General features: G+C 43.7%; 1 protein-coding gene across 1 annotated transcript; it reads right to left on the bottom strand.

Annotated features, from left to right (window-relative positions):
* Nucleotides 1-220: 220 nt before the first annotated feature.
* Nucleotides 221-14,312, bottom strand: GRAP2 (GRB2 related adaptor protein 2). Its single transcript, XM_026868092.1, has 7 exons — nt 14,223-14,312; nt 10,975-11,066; nt 8,545-8,664; nt 6,636-6,804; nt 4,869-5,000; nt 2,587-2,706; nt 221-400 (listed from the first exon to the last, which is right to left on the bottom strand). Exons 1-7 carry the CDS (start codon nt 14,298-14,300, stop codon nt 221-223), a joined length of 891 nt encoding a protein of 296 aa, XP_026723893.1. The 5' UTR covers nt 14,301-14,312.
* Nucleotides 14,313-16,029: the final 1,717 nt, after the last annotated feature.

Here is a 16,029-nt window from a genome sequence, read left to right as displayed (position 1 = left end):
CCCCCCCCCCCCCTTTGTGGATGTGAAAAATAGAGGAAAAAATTCCTATCCTCTTAAAAGGGTTCCCTTTCATACCAACATTTCAAAAGAGAAATTGCCAATAAATTAAGACAAAAACATAAACACTATATGCCCTGGGAGCACGGGAAGATGCACTCCCTCTGTCTCTGTCATGTCAGAAGAGCAGCTCCAATATGGCACTCTGAGGCATCCTGTGCCCTCACAGGGGAACTGGTGTGACATAGTTGGCAGGGAAGAGACCGAGTTCCCCACGCAGACGTCCTTTCCACCATGATGGGTTGGAGCTGTCCAGGACCTCTAAGATGTCTCCACTGCGGAAGCCCAGCTCGTCATGCTCCACAGCATCGAAGTCGTACAAGGCACGGACCCATAACGTTCGCTGGAAAGGAGATAGAGACAGGCAGGAAACAATGAGCCAGAACTCTTAAAGATCATCTTCCTGTCCACCCTCTTATGCCCCAGTACATTATGTTCACTAAGAGAGGACAAGCAATGATGAAATTGAGACCATCTGGCAATTAAACCAGGAAGTGGCCAAGATGCCAGGAAGGAGGGACCAATTTACTGGGATACCTAAGCGACAGTGCTTAGGTTCTCAGCAGCCTCAGTAATTCATGGGTATTCACACCATAAGGTGAAAAAATCAGACTGAGAGCAGGTCCTCAGGGAATAATGTTCACATGGCTCTGTCTCCTCCTCCCTGTAAGATCAGCTGTGGTAGCCATGTCTGAAGCCAGTTACGGGAGCACAAAAAAAAGGCTCCTGCCTGAGTCCTGCTGGGCTGTATGCTATAAGTGAATGGCTCTAGGGAGGTGAGCTGGTGCTGGTATGGATATAGAAATTTGTCCTTGGCTAGCAGAGGACTGTGAGGGATACATAAAGAGATCCAGCATACAGGGAAGTCTAGTGAACTTTGTAAACAATGATCCTTGCTCTTTCAGGCACTTCTGGGCAGAGGGGAGGGTCTTAAACCTTCTTTGGACCCTACCCAAGGTCAGTCCCCTGAAATCAAAAGGATTTAGGAACTGTTTGGGTATATCAGTTTATTTGGGGGTGGGACTTTAACGAGCACTATAGTCAGATTTTTTTCTTATGAGAACTTAATTGTAAAAGACTTTGCTGTCAATCTTCCATTTTGACTGGAAATCAGATTTTAAAGGACATAGCATGGGCTTCTTTCTGGGAAATTGTTGGCTCCCACACCTTGGGGCATGGACAATTTGGGAGGTCTATTTTGTGCGCACAGATGGAGAGATCTGTTTGAAGATTGACTAACTTTTGCTAAATCTTCCATTCAGGGCCCTGCTTAGACATGACTCCTAATTATTTGGCTGGACAGACAGACATTCCTATAATTGGCTCTGTGGCTTCTAGATCACCAATGGGGTGTGACAAATGTTGTTATTCATTGCTACAGCCTCTGAGAGATAAAAATCATTGTATTTTGAGCTAAATTATAATAAAGATTTGGGGCTTTTGCCTAAAGAAGACATGTCCCTGTTTCCCAGTTTGTTCCAAATTTCTTAATCCAATCTGTCCTCTTTCTATCACACTTGAGAAAGGTCTGCTGTCCTTCCCTTTTCTGGTTGTTCTGGGCTAAGCATTTCCTCAAGGAAGAGGAATGTGCCTTAGGTCACACTCCTAGGAGCTGGTGGAGAAATACTTTGGAGTTGGCAATGGAATCATGGGCTAAGGCAGAGAAAGATACTATGCTCTATGCAGGCATTCACACAGTGGGAATTTACAGAGCAGGTGGTACTTAAGGTCAACTGCCAAGTATGGATCCAGGCAGGAGAGCAGTGTGAGGTACTGTCAGAGACATATCAGATCATGCTCACATCCACTGTGCTAAAAGGCTCTGAGACATAAGGGTGACAGGTAGGTGAGTCCCACTTTCATAGCATAGTAGGTCCAAGAAGATGTGCCAGGTGCATACAAGTAGAACCAAGTGATGACAGGTCTTCTCAGAACTGAAGCAAAAAGTAATGGACGAGACAGTGTGACTACAAGTGTGTTGCAAGACAGAAGGAGCACTGTAGCATGGCACAGTATCATGAGGACTTAATGAATACTGTATATCTAGCTGTTGGGCTTAGGAAGGCCTGGCTGTGGTGGCAAAGATACTTGATAGTCCCTTGCATCAGTGGTCATGAACCCCTTTAGGAAAGATCAATAGGTTTTCAGAAATGTATTCTACTGGACTGGACTCATGCTTGATCCAAACCCATGGGTGAGCTTGAGCTCATTCACAATGTCCCAGATGCCTATTTTGTGAGCTCATGCTAAGTTCCATCTTCTACTAAGTGTGCATGTTAACTAAGGCTGGCCTGGAGAGCAGTCATAGAACTATGCTCATATAACACTGTAATCCTACCCTCAGAGAGCCCCAGAAGCAGATTCAGGTGGCTGGGGTAGAGTCTTGAGACTCAAACTTCTTCTAAGATATATCCCAACAGACTTAATTCACTATTTCTCATGCAACCTCTGTGCAGGTGACATTGCCCAGACTGCTTGGCCATTGCCAACTGAGCTGGGCAGATGGGGCCTTCCAGGTACATCACCTACCGGTGTCTGCTGGTGCAGTGGATCTGTGTGTCTCCGTTGCATAGCTGCTGCACTTCCTTGGCCATGATCCTTTAGTCCACGTAGCCCATCTTTCCTGTCCAGGCTCCCACCATATCTATCCTAGAAAGAAAACAGAAAAAGTCATGTATATGCTGAGGTGTATAAACGAGGGTCTTTAAGAGTCACTCATGGCCAGGGAGTTAGGGTCCAACCGTCAAGTAAATCATCGTAGATGTCTGCTTCCAATACAGTCCCTGTGCTGCAGTCCTGCAAGCAGTTCCCCTCATGGAAGAGTCCACTTTAGACTGTTCCATTTTGGGTTTTTTGTCATAGAAGTTGAAAGTTGACTGCCCTCAGTTGTGTTTTACAGCTGCTGGGAAAAGTGGTCAAAGAGGGGCTTTTTTGGCCTCTAGGACTTGGACAAAACCTAGGGCAGTTCTAACTCACAGTTGAAAAGCTGTGCTTGCCAAGGGGACTTTCGCCAGTCTGGAGTTATTATGCTCCAGTCCTGCCCACTTCTTGCTCTTTCTCTGTCCTGTATGCCAGTAGAATGGCAGCAGTGCTGATGCAGCTGACTGTGTATCTGAGGACTCACTACTTACGTTTTTCTTGGGTTGCTTCATGCTGTAAAGGGCAGAGAGTAAGCCTGAGAATCCAGTAGCCCAATTAACCAAAGAAGAAAGAGTCAAAACCAGGTTCAAAGAAAAGAAGCCATATGAGCACACATGTGAAGTCATATCAACACAAATCATCCCAGACAGATGGATTGAGAAAGCAGGCAAGATCTAGGGAGCAAGTTCTTTTTTGTCTGCACAGCTGAGAGGCAGAGTGTCTTCATCCCTTCAGGCCCTTAGTGTATGCACTGAGCTTTTTTTGATAATGGTGTGACAGAATATGTTCTCATGTTAGCTCAGGTTGCAGCAGTGCTTCAGTGACACAAGGTGTGATCAGCTGTATCACCAGAGGGGAGGAAGAACAGTTTGTGCTTGCTGTTGCTTGTAAACAGGCTTTTCTCCTCTCCCTCTTGCTGCTTCCTTTCTTGCATCCACTCTTCCACTCTTCCACCTTTGTCAGCCTCAAATGTTGCTGAGGCTTCTCGAGATTGAAGCACAATTTGCACCTCACCTGTCCCTGCCAGAAAGTGAATGAAATCAATCTGGCTTTGCAGCTGCAAGACTTACTGTGTGGATGCTTCACTCCTATGAATGTTTCTGCTCCGTATCAAATGTGACTCATGCATAGACTGTGCTCCAAAGCATGCAGGCCCTCAGCTTTGTCAGAAGTTGTATTCCATCAGCAGTCTCCTGGCAGGCAACACTGCTCGTTTGATGAGAGAACAGCCATTTCACAACTGTCCCTGGCCTTGCTATGTAGGAGCTCTCATGCCTTAAGCGATATGGATTCAGATTTCTTTTCTTCAGTAGGACAAGTCTTCTCCTTGGATGATGCTACACTGTCTCTAGTTAGAGACATGAGCCAACACCAAGAAAAATATTTCCCCCAAAATTAATTGGGAAGAAATTTGAAGACAGCACCAGGTAGTGCTGTTGTCCTCTCCATTCCTATGCAAGCAAAGGAGTAAAGAAACACCACACATCGGGGATGCAACATGATGAAAGAGTGCAGAGAGGGCCCAGAATAGGAAGGGGGAAGAGGAATGTTCTTTCTCTGGAAGGAAGGTTCTGGAAGGAAACCAAACTCTCCTAGGGTTACCACAGTCATTTCTCATCCCTGTGATGTCTTTTGTGGTATTGAATTTCAGTAGCATAACTCAGAAAAAAGAAACAGACAGCAATGTTTCATTTGTCTTATAGACTAGAGACGAGTTCCTGAAACCATATGTGTGTGTGCATGCAAGATTTGGGAGTGTTTTTCTGCACTCTCACTCGATGATACTTTATGTCCTTTCCTAAGCAAAGCAAGAACATGACACCATTTCTTGTTTTCCAGTTTTTGGGATGCAGCCCCCAAACCTCCCTAGGAATACTCTCAGGTTCCCAGTGAAAGGGCCACTGACTTCTATTTTTTGCTGGTTTGTCAATCAGTCATGGATCACAGAACTAAATAAAAGCCTGTATATTTATTACATATCAAAAGAGCTCCCCAAGCTGACACTATCATCGCTGCTACTCCCATATGAAGACCTAACTGACTCTGCTTCCTAAAGCATGTTTAGGATGGCAGATTTTTGACAAAGTGACTGTTCATTCACTACCAAGTAATTATGGCCGATGTTTCACGTGCCTGGGCTTGATGTCCCAGCCCCTCGTTCCTGCTAGTACCTGTTGCTGCTGCAGTATGGGGATAGGATGCTCCACATATCTCTTGGATATAGAAGAATGATCTTCTCCAGCTGCTCCAGGCAGGTGGAATCCTTCCCGGCCCATCCATTCTAGGCTCCCACCATGCCGCTCCTGATGGAAGAAAGGTCACAAAAGTGAGGTCAGGTTTTGCTTTACACCACATCTTTGGCTGAAGCTTAGCAGTTGTTACACGCTGATCACTATCACTACCCTCTACCTTGGAGCCTCTTCCACAGGAAAGATCCTGTCCCTCTGAACAGAAGGACAACTCAGAATTTTAGATCTTCGTCAGCCATTCCTCATCTGAAGAGTGGGTAGTAATGGAATGTGCTGGGCTGAAAATGTGGCCACTGATGTGAGGACTGGCACAGGAACCAAACTCTGTTTGGAAATACTGCCCTGCAGACTGCACTGAAATCTGTATATTACTATTATTTTATCATATGGCTGTAGCATCTAGAAATTTGAATTCTGAACAGAAACCCCACTGTGATGACTGCTAAACATACCCTGCTGAGCCCATCACCATAACAAATGTACAGAGTATTTGCCAAGGCAAACTTGACTCCTGTTCTTTCATTTGCCTGTCTGCCTCTTGGAGCAAATGCTGTTCTCTTTCCCTTTCTGCTCACAGTCAGCCCAAACGGGTTGTTTTACTGATATACATGCATACAGTTTTCCTTCTCCTTCCCCAGACAATTCTTTGCTGTAAGCTTTCTCTCATAGGTCCCATAGCCTCTATTTTATACCTTACTAATGCATTTTTAAAGCTCTGCATAAGTAGTCTAGGAGGAGACACAAGCCCCTTCTTCAGGCTGAAAAATATATCATCTCTCTTTTGGAGCCAGCAGGAATGACCCATGCACCCTATAAAACTTTACTGCTGCAGTGAGCAAGTCACATACTTTCCACCTTGCCTCTACCTGCACATCCAGGTAATTTAATACCAGAATCCGTTTCCCAGTAAAACAGGGCTTTGATTACTGCAGCGATCAGGCATGTTCACTCCCAGCACTGTGTGTGCAATGCATAGTAGTCTTTACTATGTCATTTGCTTGTTCCCCTGGCACAAAACCAGGCATTCATTGGACTGGGATTTCCCTGCCTTCTCAAACATCTGCTAAATCTTCCTTGAATGCATGGCTTGTTCCCATATCTGCTATGTTCTTCTAAGCAGTACTTTTCAGTTCCTACCAGCCACTGCTCCAGGTTCTGCCCTTGGTTCCTCCACACTCCTTACTGTGTTTGTTTGGTAACAGAAGATGGACGATTCTTCTGAGCAGACAAACTTTCAACTGTAATAACAACTGCATTCTCAGTGCATTCAAGGACACTAGGAAACCAGACTCAAATTCTTCTCAGACGCAACCTACCAGTCAGCTGTGTATCTGCTCTTACGAAATCTAGACATTTCAATAAGGTAAATCCTGCTTCCCTTGGATGTGTAAGGCATCTTAGAATTTCAGCTCTGGGGCCTCAGCACAGCTTTTGCAAAGCACCTCTATGCAGATTTGCAACCCTACCTATTGCTATCCAAAACACTCAGAAAATTCTGCTCAGTTATAGAACTATACATACCACTGAATCCACTAAAAATCTACGTTGCAGGGCCTACCAGTGTAGTGATGTGACTGGGTTTCCAAGGACAGACTCTCCATCGTATGACCCTGAGACATTCTCATGGGCTGAATTCCTTCCACAGAAAGGTTTCTTACTGAGAAACATCTAAGGATAGTTTGTGTTTACCTTCTCTTCTCGGCTGTTGTCCCTCAGGAAGATCTGCTTCTGCCTGGAGATGGAAGTTGTCTTATAGTAGTCCACCAGCTTGTTTAGTGAGTGGAATTTCTCTGTCCACAAGTAATAGTTACCCTTTGAATCCCTCATCACTTTGAAGTGTTGCACATCATCTTCATGCCTGGATCCAATTAGAAAAGTAAGAGATCATCAACCAGACTGCACTTCTATGTTTTTTTAAAAAATCTTTTCCAGAAGGGAACAAAAGCTTCTTGCTTGGTCAAATCCAGACTTCTGGAAAGTAAAGCAATGGAAGTCCTTGTTTGTACTGGACCTAGATGTGGCTCTGTATTTCAAAAGACTTATCAACTTACAAACATGAAGCACCACAGGGCTGCCCAGTCACAAAGACCTATCAGAAAAAAGCACAGGGTTTTAAAGCCTCTCCTTTGAAATAGAGGCCAGAGAAGCTTTCAGGGCCACAAACAGCCAATAGCCTTATTCTGTACTTCGTATGGGAGACAAAGGTGCAGTTGCAGTCTACCCACTAGCCTCTGCAGATTCCTGTTAACATCCAGTCTGCACTGACTATAAGAGATGTATTATACCTCTTCACACCATGGGCATCACCACTACATGCAGACACAGTCAAATGAAGCCATACACTGAGTTGTATAATTGCATAATTTTTAGTGTAATATCATTATTATTGGTCGTTCTCCCTACATAAAAGTAAAAAAGAAGGAATTATTCGTTGCTATTACAAGACAAATTAACAGTCTCAACTTTCTGCCTCTGCTTCCCCACTGACTCCCTTCCTCTTACCTCTTGTCTGATTTGGACAATTCCTCTTTGCACCGGATATTTTGGTACCTACATCTTTGCTCTGTGCAACTCCAGGAACTCAAAACACTCATTTAAGAGGCTAAATCTGCACAAATAAACTAAATGGGGACCAGGCAGGGACTGAGTGCTATCCTGGAGTGCGATAGTCACACAGGCTGTTAAAGTGTTAGTATGGTTTTGGTTTAAATGAAAAAGTCCTTCCCTAGAGAGTGCTGGTCCATGGTTAGGGGGACAGAGTGGGCCAGGAACTGTTTGCAGTGAGGTGCTTGAATACAGCTGTTCTGTTCTGTGGGGTGAAGAGGGTTCAGTCATATGGATCTGAGCTCTGCCATATTGCTTGACCTCGGGGCCAGAGAAAGAGCCTGACTGTACTTAGTTTATTGCTGTAAATGCAACCAAAATGTTTTCCTGCATTCCTCCCAGATACTTTTTGAGCTCCCTGAATCAGAAAATACACACTGCTTAGAAAAGACATTGCTAACTGCTGCTCTAATTCAAAACTGGTTATCAATTGTTTGACTGAAATTGGGAAACCAACCAGCATTTAAGAGCTCTGCTTTGCAGCAAATGCTCTGAGAAGGGCTGAGCTACAATAAGTTGCTGAAATGCAGCTGGGCTGGAAGCAACTAAAAGCCATTCTTGTCCAATGGCTGTTAAGTGACCTGTGGAAAATAAGTTAACAGTGTAAGAGCCATCTTTTAATGGGTAATAGTGGAATTCTTGGATTCAGTAACCAGAGCTGTCAGGAAATTTAAACCAAATGGAAGACACATGTTTTGCACTGTGGGAGATGTCCCATGTACCACTTTGCTTTGCTGCAGCTCTTTCAGAGAAGCAGATCACCAGGAGATGCAGCTTTGGAATGGGGCATTCACTGTGTCACTTGAAAAGAGACAGAAACATTTGGGAATCAGATGCCTAATCTGTTCTCATTCACAACACAGCAGCACTGCCAGTGACTGGCAGCATGCAAACTTCCCAGGAGGCTACATCACATTAGGAATCCTGTCAAGAGGAGGCTAGGGACACCATTAAACAGGAAAAGAAGCAGGAAAATGCTGTGAGAAGCAGATACCTGACAGAGATGGAGAAGTCACCATGAGAGTTCTGACTGGCTCGGACAATGAAGGAGCCAACTCCTTTGCTCATGAGGATGTTCTCTGCTTCGTGGCGGGATATACTCTCATCAAACCAGCTGTCAAGTGGGAAAAATCATGGAGACATGAATAAGGAATGTGAGGAACAAAAAATTGAGGGTAGGGAAGTGAATGAGCAGGGTGGAGGAAAGACAAAACAAAAGGATCAGAGGAGCCCACATGACTACTCCCAGTGGCCATGTACATGCTAAGGTACAGGGTTTTGATGGGTGCAGACCATGTACTTTGAGCAGTAAAATCATGTAGATGCAAAGAGAACAATGTACACTTTGGCTTGCTAAGAAGCAACACAGCTGAAACTGTAATTACAGGCACAGTACAGTACAGTATTAGTAAAAATTTTTATTAGTCAAAAATTTGAAATTACAAATGTGTATGTATATATACATACATATAGAATTCTCAGACATATACATCAAATTGCTTTTGGTAAAGTGATTGAAAATTACTGGACTGTAATGGATATATGGTAAGGGACATATCAATTTTTAGCAGAAGCAAGCTATGAAAGTTTTAGTACTAATAAATTGGTTCTTGCAGGAGTTACAATACTACAAAACTGAAGAAATACAGAATACATAAGCACACTTATGTAAATTTAGCCAGGCATGATAAATGATAGTATAAGGCACTGGACAAATAATGAGAAAGTCACCATAAATAGTAAAATAATACAGTGTCAATAAGAATTTTTCAGTAGAGAAAAAAAATAAAAATAATGTACCCTTATATGTCCACTCCACAGCTAACAAGATTTACAGTCTACAGTCTTCTGCTTTTACATAATGCTTAATTGCCTGTGTTGCATTAAAATTAAGGACTGATAGTTTCATAAGCTCTGTCATTTCCACTTTTGAGTTTCATTAAACTTCTCCTTACTATCATCACGGTTTACCTATGTATCATTAGAAAAGGGAAATCAGATTTTAATCAGCATTGATAAGCTATCTCAATGATTACTTGACAAGACAAAGATGGGAAAAAATGGCCCATCAAAAATAAAAGACAGCTTTCTTCCCTACATCTGGTTCTAGCATCTGACCTGAACTGCTTCAAAGTGTGGACCTGCTACTCTTAGAAAAGCATCAAAGTGGAAATATTTCTTCACAGCTCTTGCACAGAAAAAGCATCATGAGAAAAATGTGTGTGAAAAAATAAGTGTCCCTGTGTGATGCCACAGCCCTGTGAAAGAGTGAACAAGAACAACTGACTGGGAGATCTCATCGCCCTGAGGCCCTAAAGTACAAGCATAGCAAACTAATAATGTCCTTCAGCTCAGCCAAGGAGGCTGGCTTATGTCCAAGAAGGCTGGTAAGGGGGCAGTGGCACTTATTTGCACCCTCAGAATCCTTGTGTGCTCCCAGTTTGCCTGCTCAGGGCACCAGCGTGTTACAGCTAGCAGTACTGGGCTTGGTGCACACTCTGTTTGTTTGCTCCTGAAATGCTGCAGCAATTTTTCAAAAGAGGACAATAAGAGGGGCTTCAGGGAGCGTTTCTGCCAACTGAAAGGAAAAGGTAGTAAAAATGTCACATATTGTCAATATTTATGGCACAGGGCTGGACAGCACATTTAACACGCATTTAAACACCCATCAGTCCTTTCTGAAAGTGCAGTGCCGTCTACTCAGTAGGAAGAGAGACATGAAGGTATGTCTGTCCTGTGACGGATCTGTGTTTGGGTGTGCAGTCACGAAACGTGGAGAAGCGGGGGGGTGTGTGTCTGCATGTGTGTGGGAGCAGGGCGGCATGTCTGGTCTATCATCTCTGTCAACCCATGAGTAACACCCGCTGTCACATTTCGTGTAGCATTGCACTGACCTCTAGTGTATCGAGAGAAACTCACACACACATTTTGCGGGGATCAGGGAACGCGGGTGGCAGGGTGGGGAAAAGAGGGTTGATATAGTTAAGAGTCGGGAGGGGGGGTGTATTTTATAATTCATTTTTACAATTAATGTTCAGAGAGATCTCTTGCTCTTCCTTTTGTGCTCAGCCTCTGTCGCCAAGACTTCACATCATGATTATTCTCCCTTCTCCTTCTGGCCTAGGAGAACTAAATGCAGTTCCTGCCACATCCCAGTGAGCAACAGTAACAAAGGAGTCACTTGGGAGTGACAGAGAGCATTGAGAACCATTCAGCTCTGAAAGTACAGAGGATGCTTTAGAGTAGAAAGAAGATGCACTGGAAGAACTGCATATAGCATTATGGCAATCTTTGACAGCCTTAAATTGTAGTATAACTAGTGCTTCCTCTTGTCATGTCTTCCTTTGTGCATGCACACACACATGCTTTTGAAAGCACTCTGGAAACGTGCGATGGTGATGCCTACAGTTTCTGTGACACTTACGGGGGAATGTGAAAATCAATGAAGTTCTTAGGAACGTAGCCCTCTTGGCTTCTGAGCTCAGCCTTGTACCACTCTTCCTGGGAGCTCAAAACCTGCAATGGAGAGAGGGATGGAATAAATGTGTCTCCCAAGAAAGGCAAAAGTAACCAAGATTCTGGCAGAAACCTGGAATTTCTTGTAAGAATAGAAGAGAATTCTACATATGCTTTACTTCCCACCCACCGCACAGCAAGGTTAGTGGCTGATGTCCACTTCAGAGCAAATGAAGCAATAAAGAAGGCCAAGCAGAATTAGATGGATTGCTTGATAACTTTATCCCTTCATCTGAACGCCTGTCCAGGTGGCTTGCAATGTCATCTGCATATGTCTGATGTCTGTAAAATGGAGAAATTTAGCTCTGAGTACTTAATAGGGGTTATAGGAGTTCTCTGTGCTGCTTTTAATAGTTGGCACTGGAGCATCTCAGTTTCAAAAGGGATGAAAAAAAATTCTGTGAAAACTCCTCTGACATGTATGTACATGGAAGGATAACAGAGCTATATCTCTGTGTGTGCGTGTTATGACTGCACAGATGTTGCCATGTACTCTCACATGTCCTTTTGCAAGAATTATTTAGTGGGTTAATTCTTCAGCTGCCCTGAGCTTTCCCAAGGTACATAAAAGGAAGCAGAAAGTACTTTAAAGCCACTATTAGACCTAAGAGATTGTAGGATAGCAGGAAGCTAGTCCACAGCACACACTGGAGCGGCTTCAAGTGTGCCCACATTAATGTTGACTGTAATGGTCCTTAGGGACTGCACTGCCAACCAGGGACTGCCCACATTCATGGCTCCCTGGCTAATGGCCCCTGATACAGCCCTATGCTAGAGCAGAGAGGGCAGGGATACAACCACACTGTGGTTTTACTGCAAATGTTGTGGTATTTGGTGTTTTGTTTGATATCCCAACTCCTCTGACCAGAATTCCTCTTTATGAAATAGAACATGTTTCTGTTCCCCCTGGTTTTGGAGAGTAGCCTAAAAGCATAAGCCATGACAGTTTTAAAAGGAAAAAGCAAGTGGAAAAGACTTAATTTGAAATCTATTGTTAACAATGATAATACTTGTTTTGTAAGCCAATCTCATGTTTTTGGGAGCCTAACACACGTTGTAACTGCTTGGTGCTGGCAACAGGATGTTACTGTCTCTGGGGCCAATTCTCCATTGCCTTGCCTGCCACATATGCCTTTCTTATGCATTTGGATACAGAAAGGTAAGGGAATAGAAAGATGTGGAGTTTCCTGCTTGTATAGTTGCTGTTTCCCTCATCCCTGCCAGATCAAGGCTCTTTTTTGCTTCTGTGGCCAACCAAAGGGGATGATAGCTATTCCCTGCTCATGCTCAGGCCCTGCTCTGTTGGCAGCAAGGTTTCCAGAAAGACCCACCTGCTCGTTCTCAGTGCAGGGCTGGCAGGTTTCTCTCGGTGTGTCATATTCTCAGAGAAGGATGTGGGGGGGGGTGTGTGTGTGAGAGGGTGGATTTCCTCCTGTCACCACTCTTTGAGGGCCTCATGTTTCCTGTTTTCTAATCTCTACATCAATACTGTTCATCTTATCTCCTTTATAAATCAGAAAAGACAGCCAGCAGGTTGTGCAGGCAGCACGAGGGGGCTCATGATGGGATATGAATGCATGTGTGCATATGCCAGAAGAGAGATGCTACTCAGGCTAATTTACTGTTACTGTGGCTTGGGCGGCTAAGGTATTATTTCATTTATCTCAAGGATGTTAAAGCAGGAGGCAGTTTGAGATTTCTGGTAGTGAAGTCTCTGTGACAGCTAATAATAATACTGATGTGTAGCGTTATTTGACACTTTTCCTCAGTAGCTTCCAACATACTCTGAAAGGAAGCTCTAGCTTATAATGATTTTACAGGAAGGGAAGCTGAGGAACAGAAGGAAAAGTGACCTGAACAACACCATCACCCCAGGCAGGAACTTGATGAAACCACAGTCTCCTGAGGAAGAACATATCAGGTAAAGATCATGGGACAGTAGGGATGTGGGGACTACTTTTGACCTAAAAAAGAATTAGAAGTGAGAGTGTTCATCTACACCGAAGAGAGACAGTGATTTCTCCAGAACCTTCTCGCAGCCCTCTGGAAAAAACGGGTATTTGATCTTAATGAATTCCAGATGTCATCAGCTTTGTCTAAGATTCAAGAATTAAAAGGCCAATAAAATAAAAAATGGTGGTGATGGAAGAGACAAGGCTGAGACCCAACATCTTGTTATTAACTGGAATAGCTGGGACTGTACAGGAAAGTAGTAAAGGCTCCCTGGCCAAACAAGGGTTTAGATCCTATTGTACACCATCCCGTTGGACAGTGGAGGAGTTAAGGCCTTACAGAGGAATTATACTCAGGCATTTTCAACTGAAACAGAACAGCTATGCTGTGGTCTGAGAAATGGATAAATACTTAGCGTGGAGCAGTGTGTGACTTCATCTGTGGACTTTGGTAGGGTTAACAAGAAGTCTTCTACCATAACACATGCAAATCAACTTTAAAAGAAACTCTCACATGCTCTGTATTATATATGATCAACTCTACTCCTGCCATTCCTCCATTGCTAAATTCCTGCAAGGGTGTATATAATATTATTAGCCCAGGACCTCTTAAACTCTTCTATTATGTGTGTAACAGACTGTCTCATGAACTTTTCCTCTTCTGTTTGCAATTGTCTAAAACCCCTGTAGCAACTAACAGTAATTACTTACAGTGAAAAATTAGGTGTATGTTCTATAATACATGCATCTTTTAAACAGTTTAAGAGCTGGAAATGGGAAAGTCAGCAATCTCTCTGGACCACACTCATCCTGCCTGCCTTTAAACATAGTCATCCTAAATATAGTCACCCTAGACTACCTATATAGTCAATGAAAACAGACAGAACCCTCAAAATCTGTCTACTGAAGAACTAGATTTCTGCCCCAGCAAAGGTACTTATCCTTCCCTGCTGACTACTGGAGGACTGTAGGCCAACTAAATCCATAGTTTATGCCGCTAAAATCAAGTGAAGTGGAGACAGGCACAAGTGGCCTGGGAATTGCTGGTTGACCTATAGCAATCCCTGTGGGAGTCGAGTAGCCTGCATTTGTATCCTAGTTTCTAGATGTCTGTCTTCATCTGTTTTGTCAAGGCAAATGGGAGCATAGAATGATCTGGCAGCACTCAGAAATGCTGTTTAGTCAAGCCTGGTGCTGCACTTACCTTCAGCATATCCCCAGCCTGGAAGCTCAACTCATCCTCTCCAGAAGCACTGAAATCAAACTTGGCAATGGCTTCCATACTGTGTCTTGGTGGCAGTACAAAGCTGGAAGAAGTATATGCTTGTCAACATCTATGAGCTGCTGGGACTGCTAAGTGTAGGCTCTAGAAAGCTTATAGGCAATGTTGTGATTTGTACATGGATGAGCATGCACAAACTTTTGGTAGACATTAGGTACTAGACATGGAAAGACAGAGGCAGGTAGAAGAGATGGTACAGCCAAGAGGCTATAATTAGCTTCAAGTCAATAGTTTGAACAACCCATTGTGTATGCTTATTCCAAAAGATTTCTTTCTCTGCAGCAATCTCACGGAGAAGTTTGCACACATCATCTAAATAAACTGGTAGCAGGGAAAAACCTTCTGTACAGACCAACCACTACTCTCTCACAGTTCCAAATAAAGCAAGTGACTCTCTCATGAAATAGAAGAATGCATTTGCCCTCCGCAGTGACTTACTATTTTATCTCAAGAGTGAGACAAATTACAGACAAAATGAACAGCCTGCAAAGCCTGCAATAAATATAATTTTTTTCTTGGACAGGGGCCACAATGCCGAAGGTTGAAAGAGTCTTTTCTCTGTGATGTCTTAGCATGAGTGACCACAACTTTCAGCTAGGAAAAACTGTTTGCAGAAAGGCTGTGTTCCCTATTTTGGAGCAGGTAGAGAGTGAAACTGTAGCACTCCAAATTTAAGGCAGACACTTAACCCTACCTCAGTGTTGGTAACCCAGGAGCCTGAAGTGTACCAGACAGCCTGAAAACCAAAGCGAGCCTTTCATCAGCAGAGCAGATGTAGCAGGGGAAGTAGCAACATGATCTTTGCCTCTTCACCACTTCCTGCTCATGCAACTCGCATGCACTCCAGCAGGGCCTCTTCTGTAGGCAAGAGGGTTACTCTGGCTCATGGACCCTGCAGCCCAGCAGTGAGGCTGCTGGGGGCAAAATGAGAAATAGCTAGGCAGTGCCACATTAAGCAAGCATGCTACAGGTAGATGTTCTTGCAACCCAGTTTATGAAGACCAAACAGCTCCAATATAGAGGTAATTTTTATGGTGACTAAGCTAGGTTTGTCTGGGAACAATGACCCTGAAGCAAAAGGTTCCATTAATTAACCTCACCCCTCACAAAAAACCTCAGACTTTATGGCTTGAGAAGAAGTGCCAACTTGCCTGATCCAAAACATTCTTAACCAGAAAGCCCTAGGAAAAAAAAAAACCTGTATGAACAACCCTAATTAAGGGGCTATTTCTTGTATTCTGATAGAAATGAGACAAGATCCCCAAAATTATAAAGAGCTAATACTGAGCAAGCTCCAAAATTATGACACTTTAAAATCAACAGGCTACTGTAACCTTCCTTCTCTGTAATACCTGCTGTAAACTTTTTTCCATTGACACACAACCCAGGGATTTAACTCCCTGTGTACCAAGGATCCAGGGCCCAGCTCTCATACAGGGTTACCTGACTCAAACTGCTGAGAAGGAGCTGGAAAACAAGTCTGCAGGGCAAAAATTAGAGACGTAGGTAGGGCTGTTGAGATGGCACCAGCAGTAGCCCAGGGATTAAAGAGGAAAACCACCAAAATGGAAAGATATAAAATCTCAGAGGGAAAACAAAACCACAGGAGGTTTAGTTGGGATAGTCGGTCTAGCTGAGGACCAGTCACAAACCATTTGGGTCGCTGACATGAGTTGTCAGTGCCATCAGTCCTGACCCAGCTAGTGGCAAATGGCAACTGTGGAGGCCC

This window comes from Athene cunicularia (assembly GCF_003259725.1).
Source record: "Athene cunicularia isolate RWA chromosome 1 unlocalized genomic scaffold, athCun1 chr1_part2, whole genome shotgun sequence".
NCBI classification, from domain to species: Eukaryota; Metazoa; Chordata; class Aves; order Strigiformes; family Strigidae; genus Athene; species Athene cunicularia.
Note: the sequence above shows the minus strand (reverse complement) of the source record. Positions and strands in the feature narration are given on the sequence as shown.

Coding starts and splice junctions, on each gene's coding strand:
- GRAP2 (XM_026868092.1), bottom strand. CDS start 14,300: ATGGAAGCCATTGCCAAGTTTGATTTCAGTGCTTCTGGAGAGGATGAG. Junction 6,805..8,544: donor GACTTCTCCATCTCTGTCAG/GTATCTGCTTCT, acceptor AATTGGATCCAG/GCATGAAGATGATGTGCAAC. Junction 401..2,586: donor CACTGCACCAGCAGACACCG/GTAGGTGATGTA, acceptor TCTCCTTTCCAG/CGAACGTTATGGGTCCGTGC.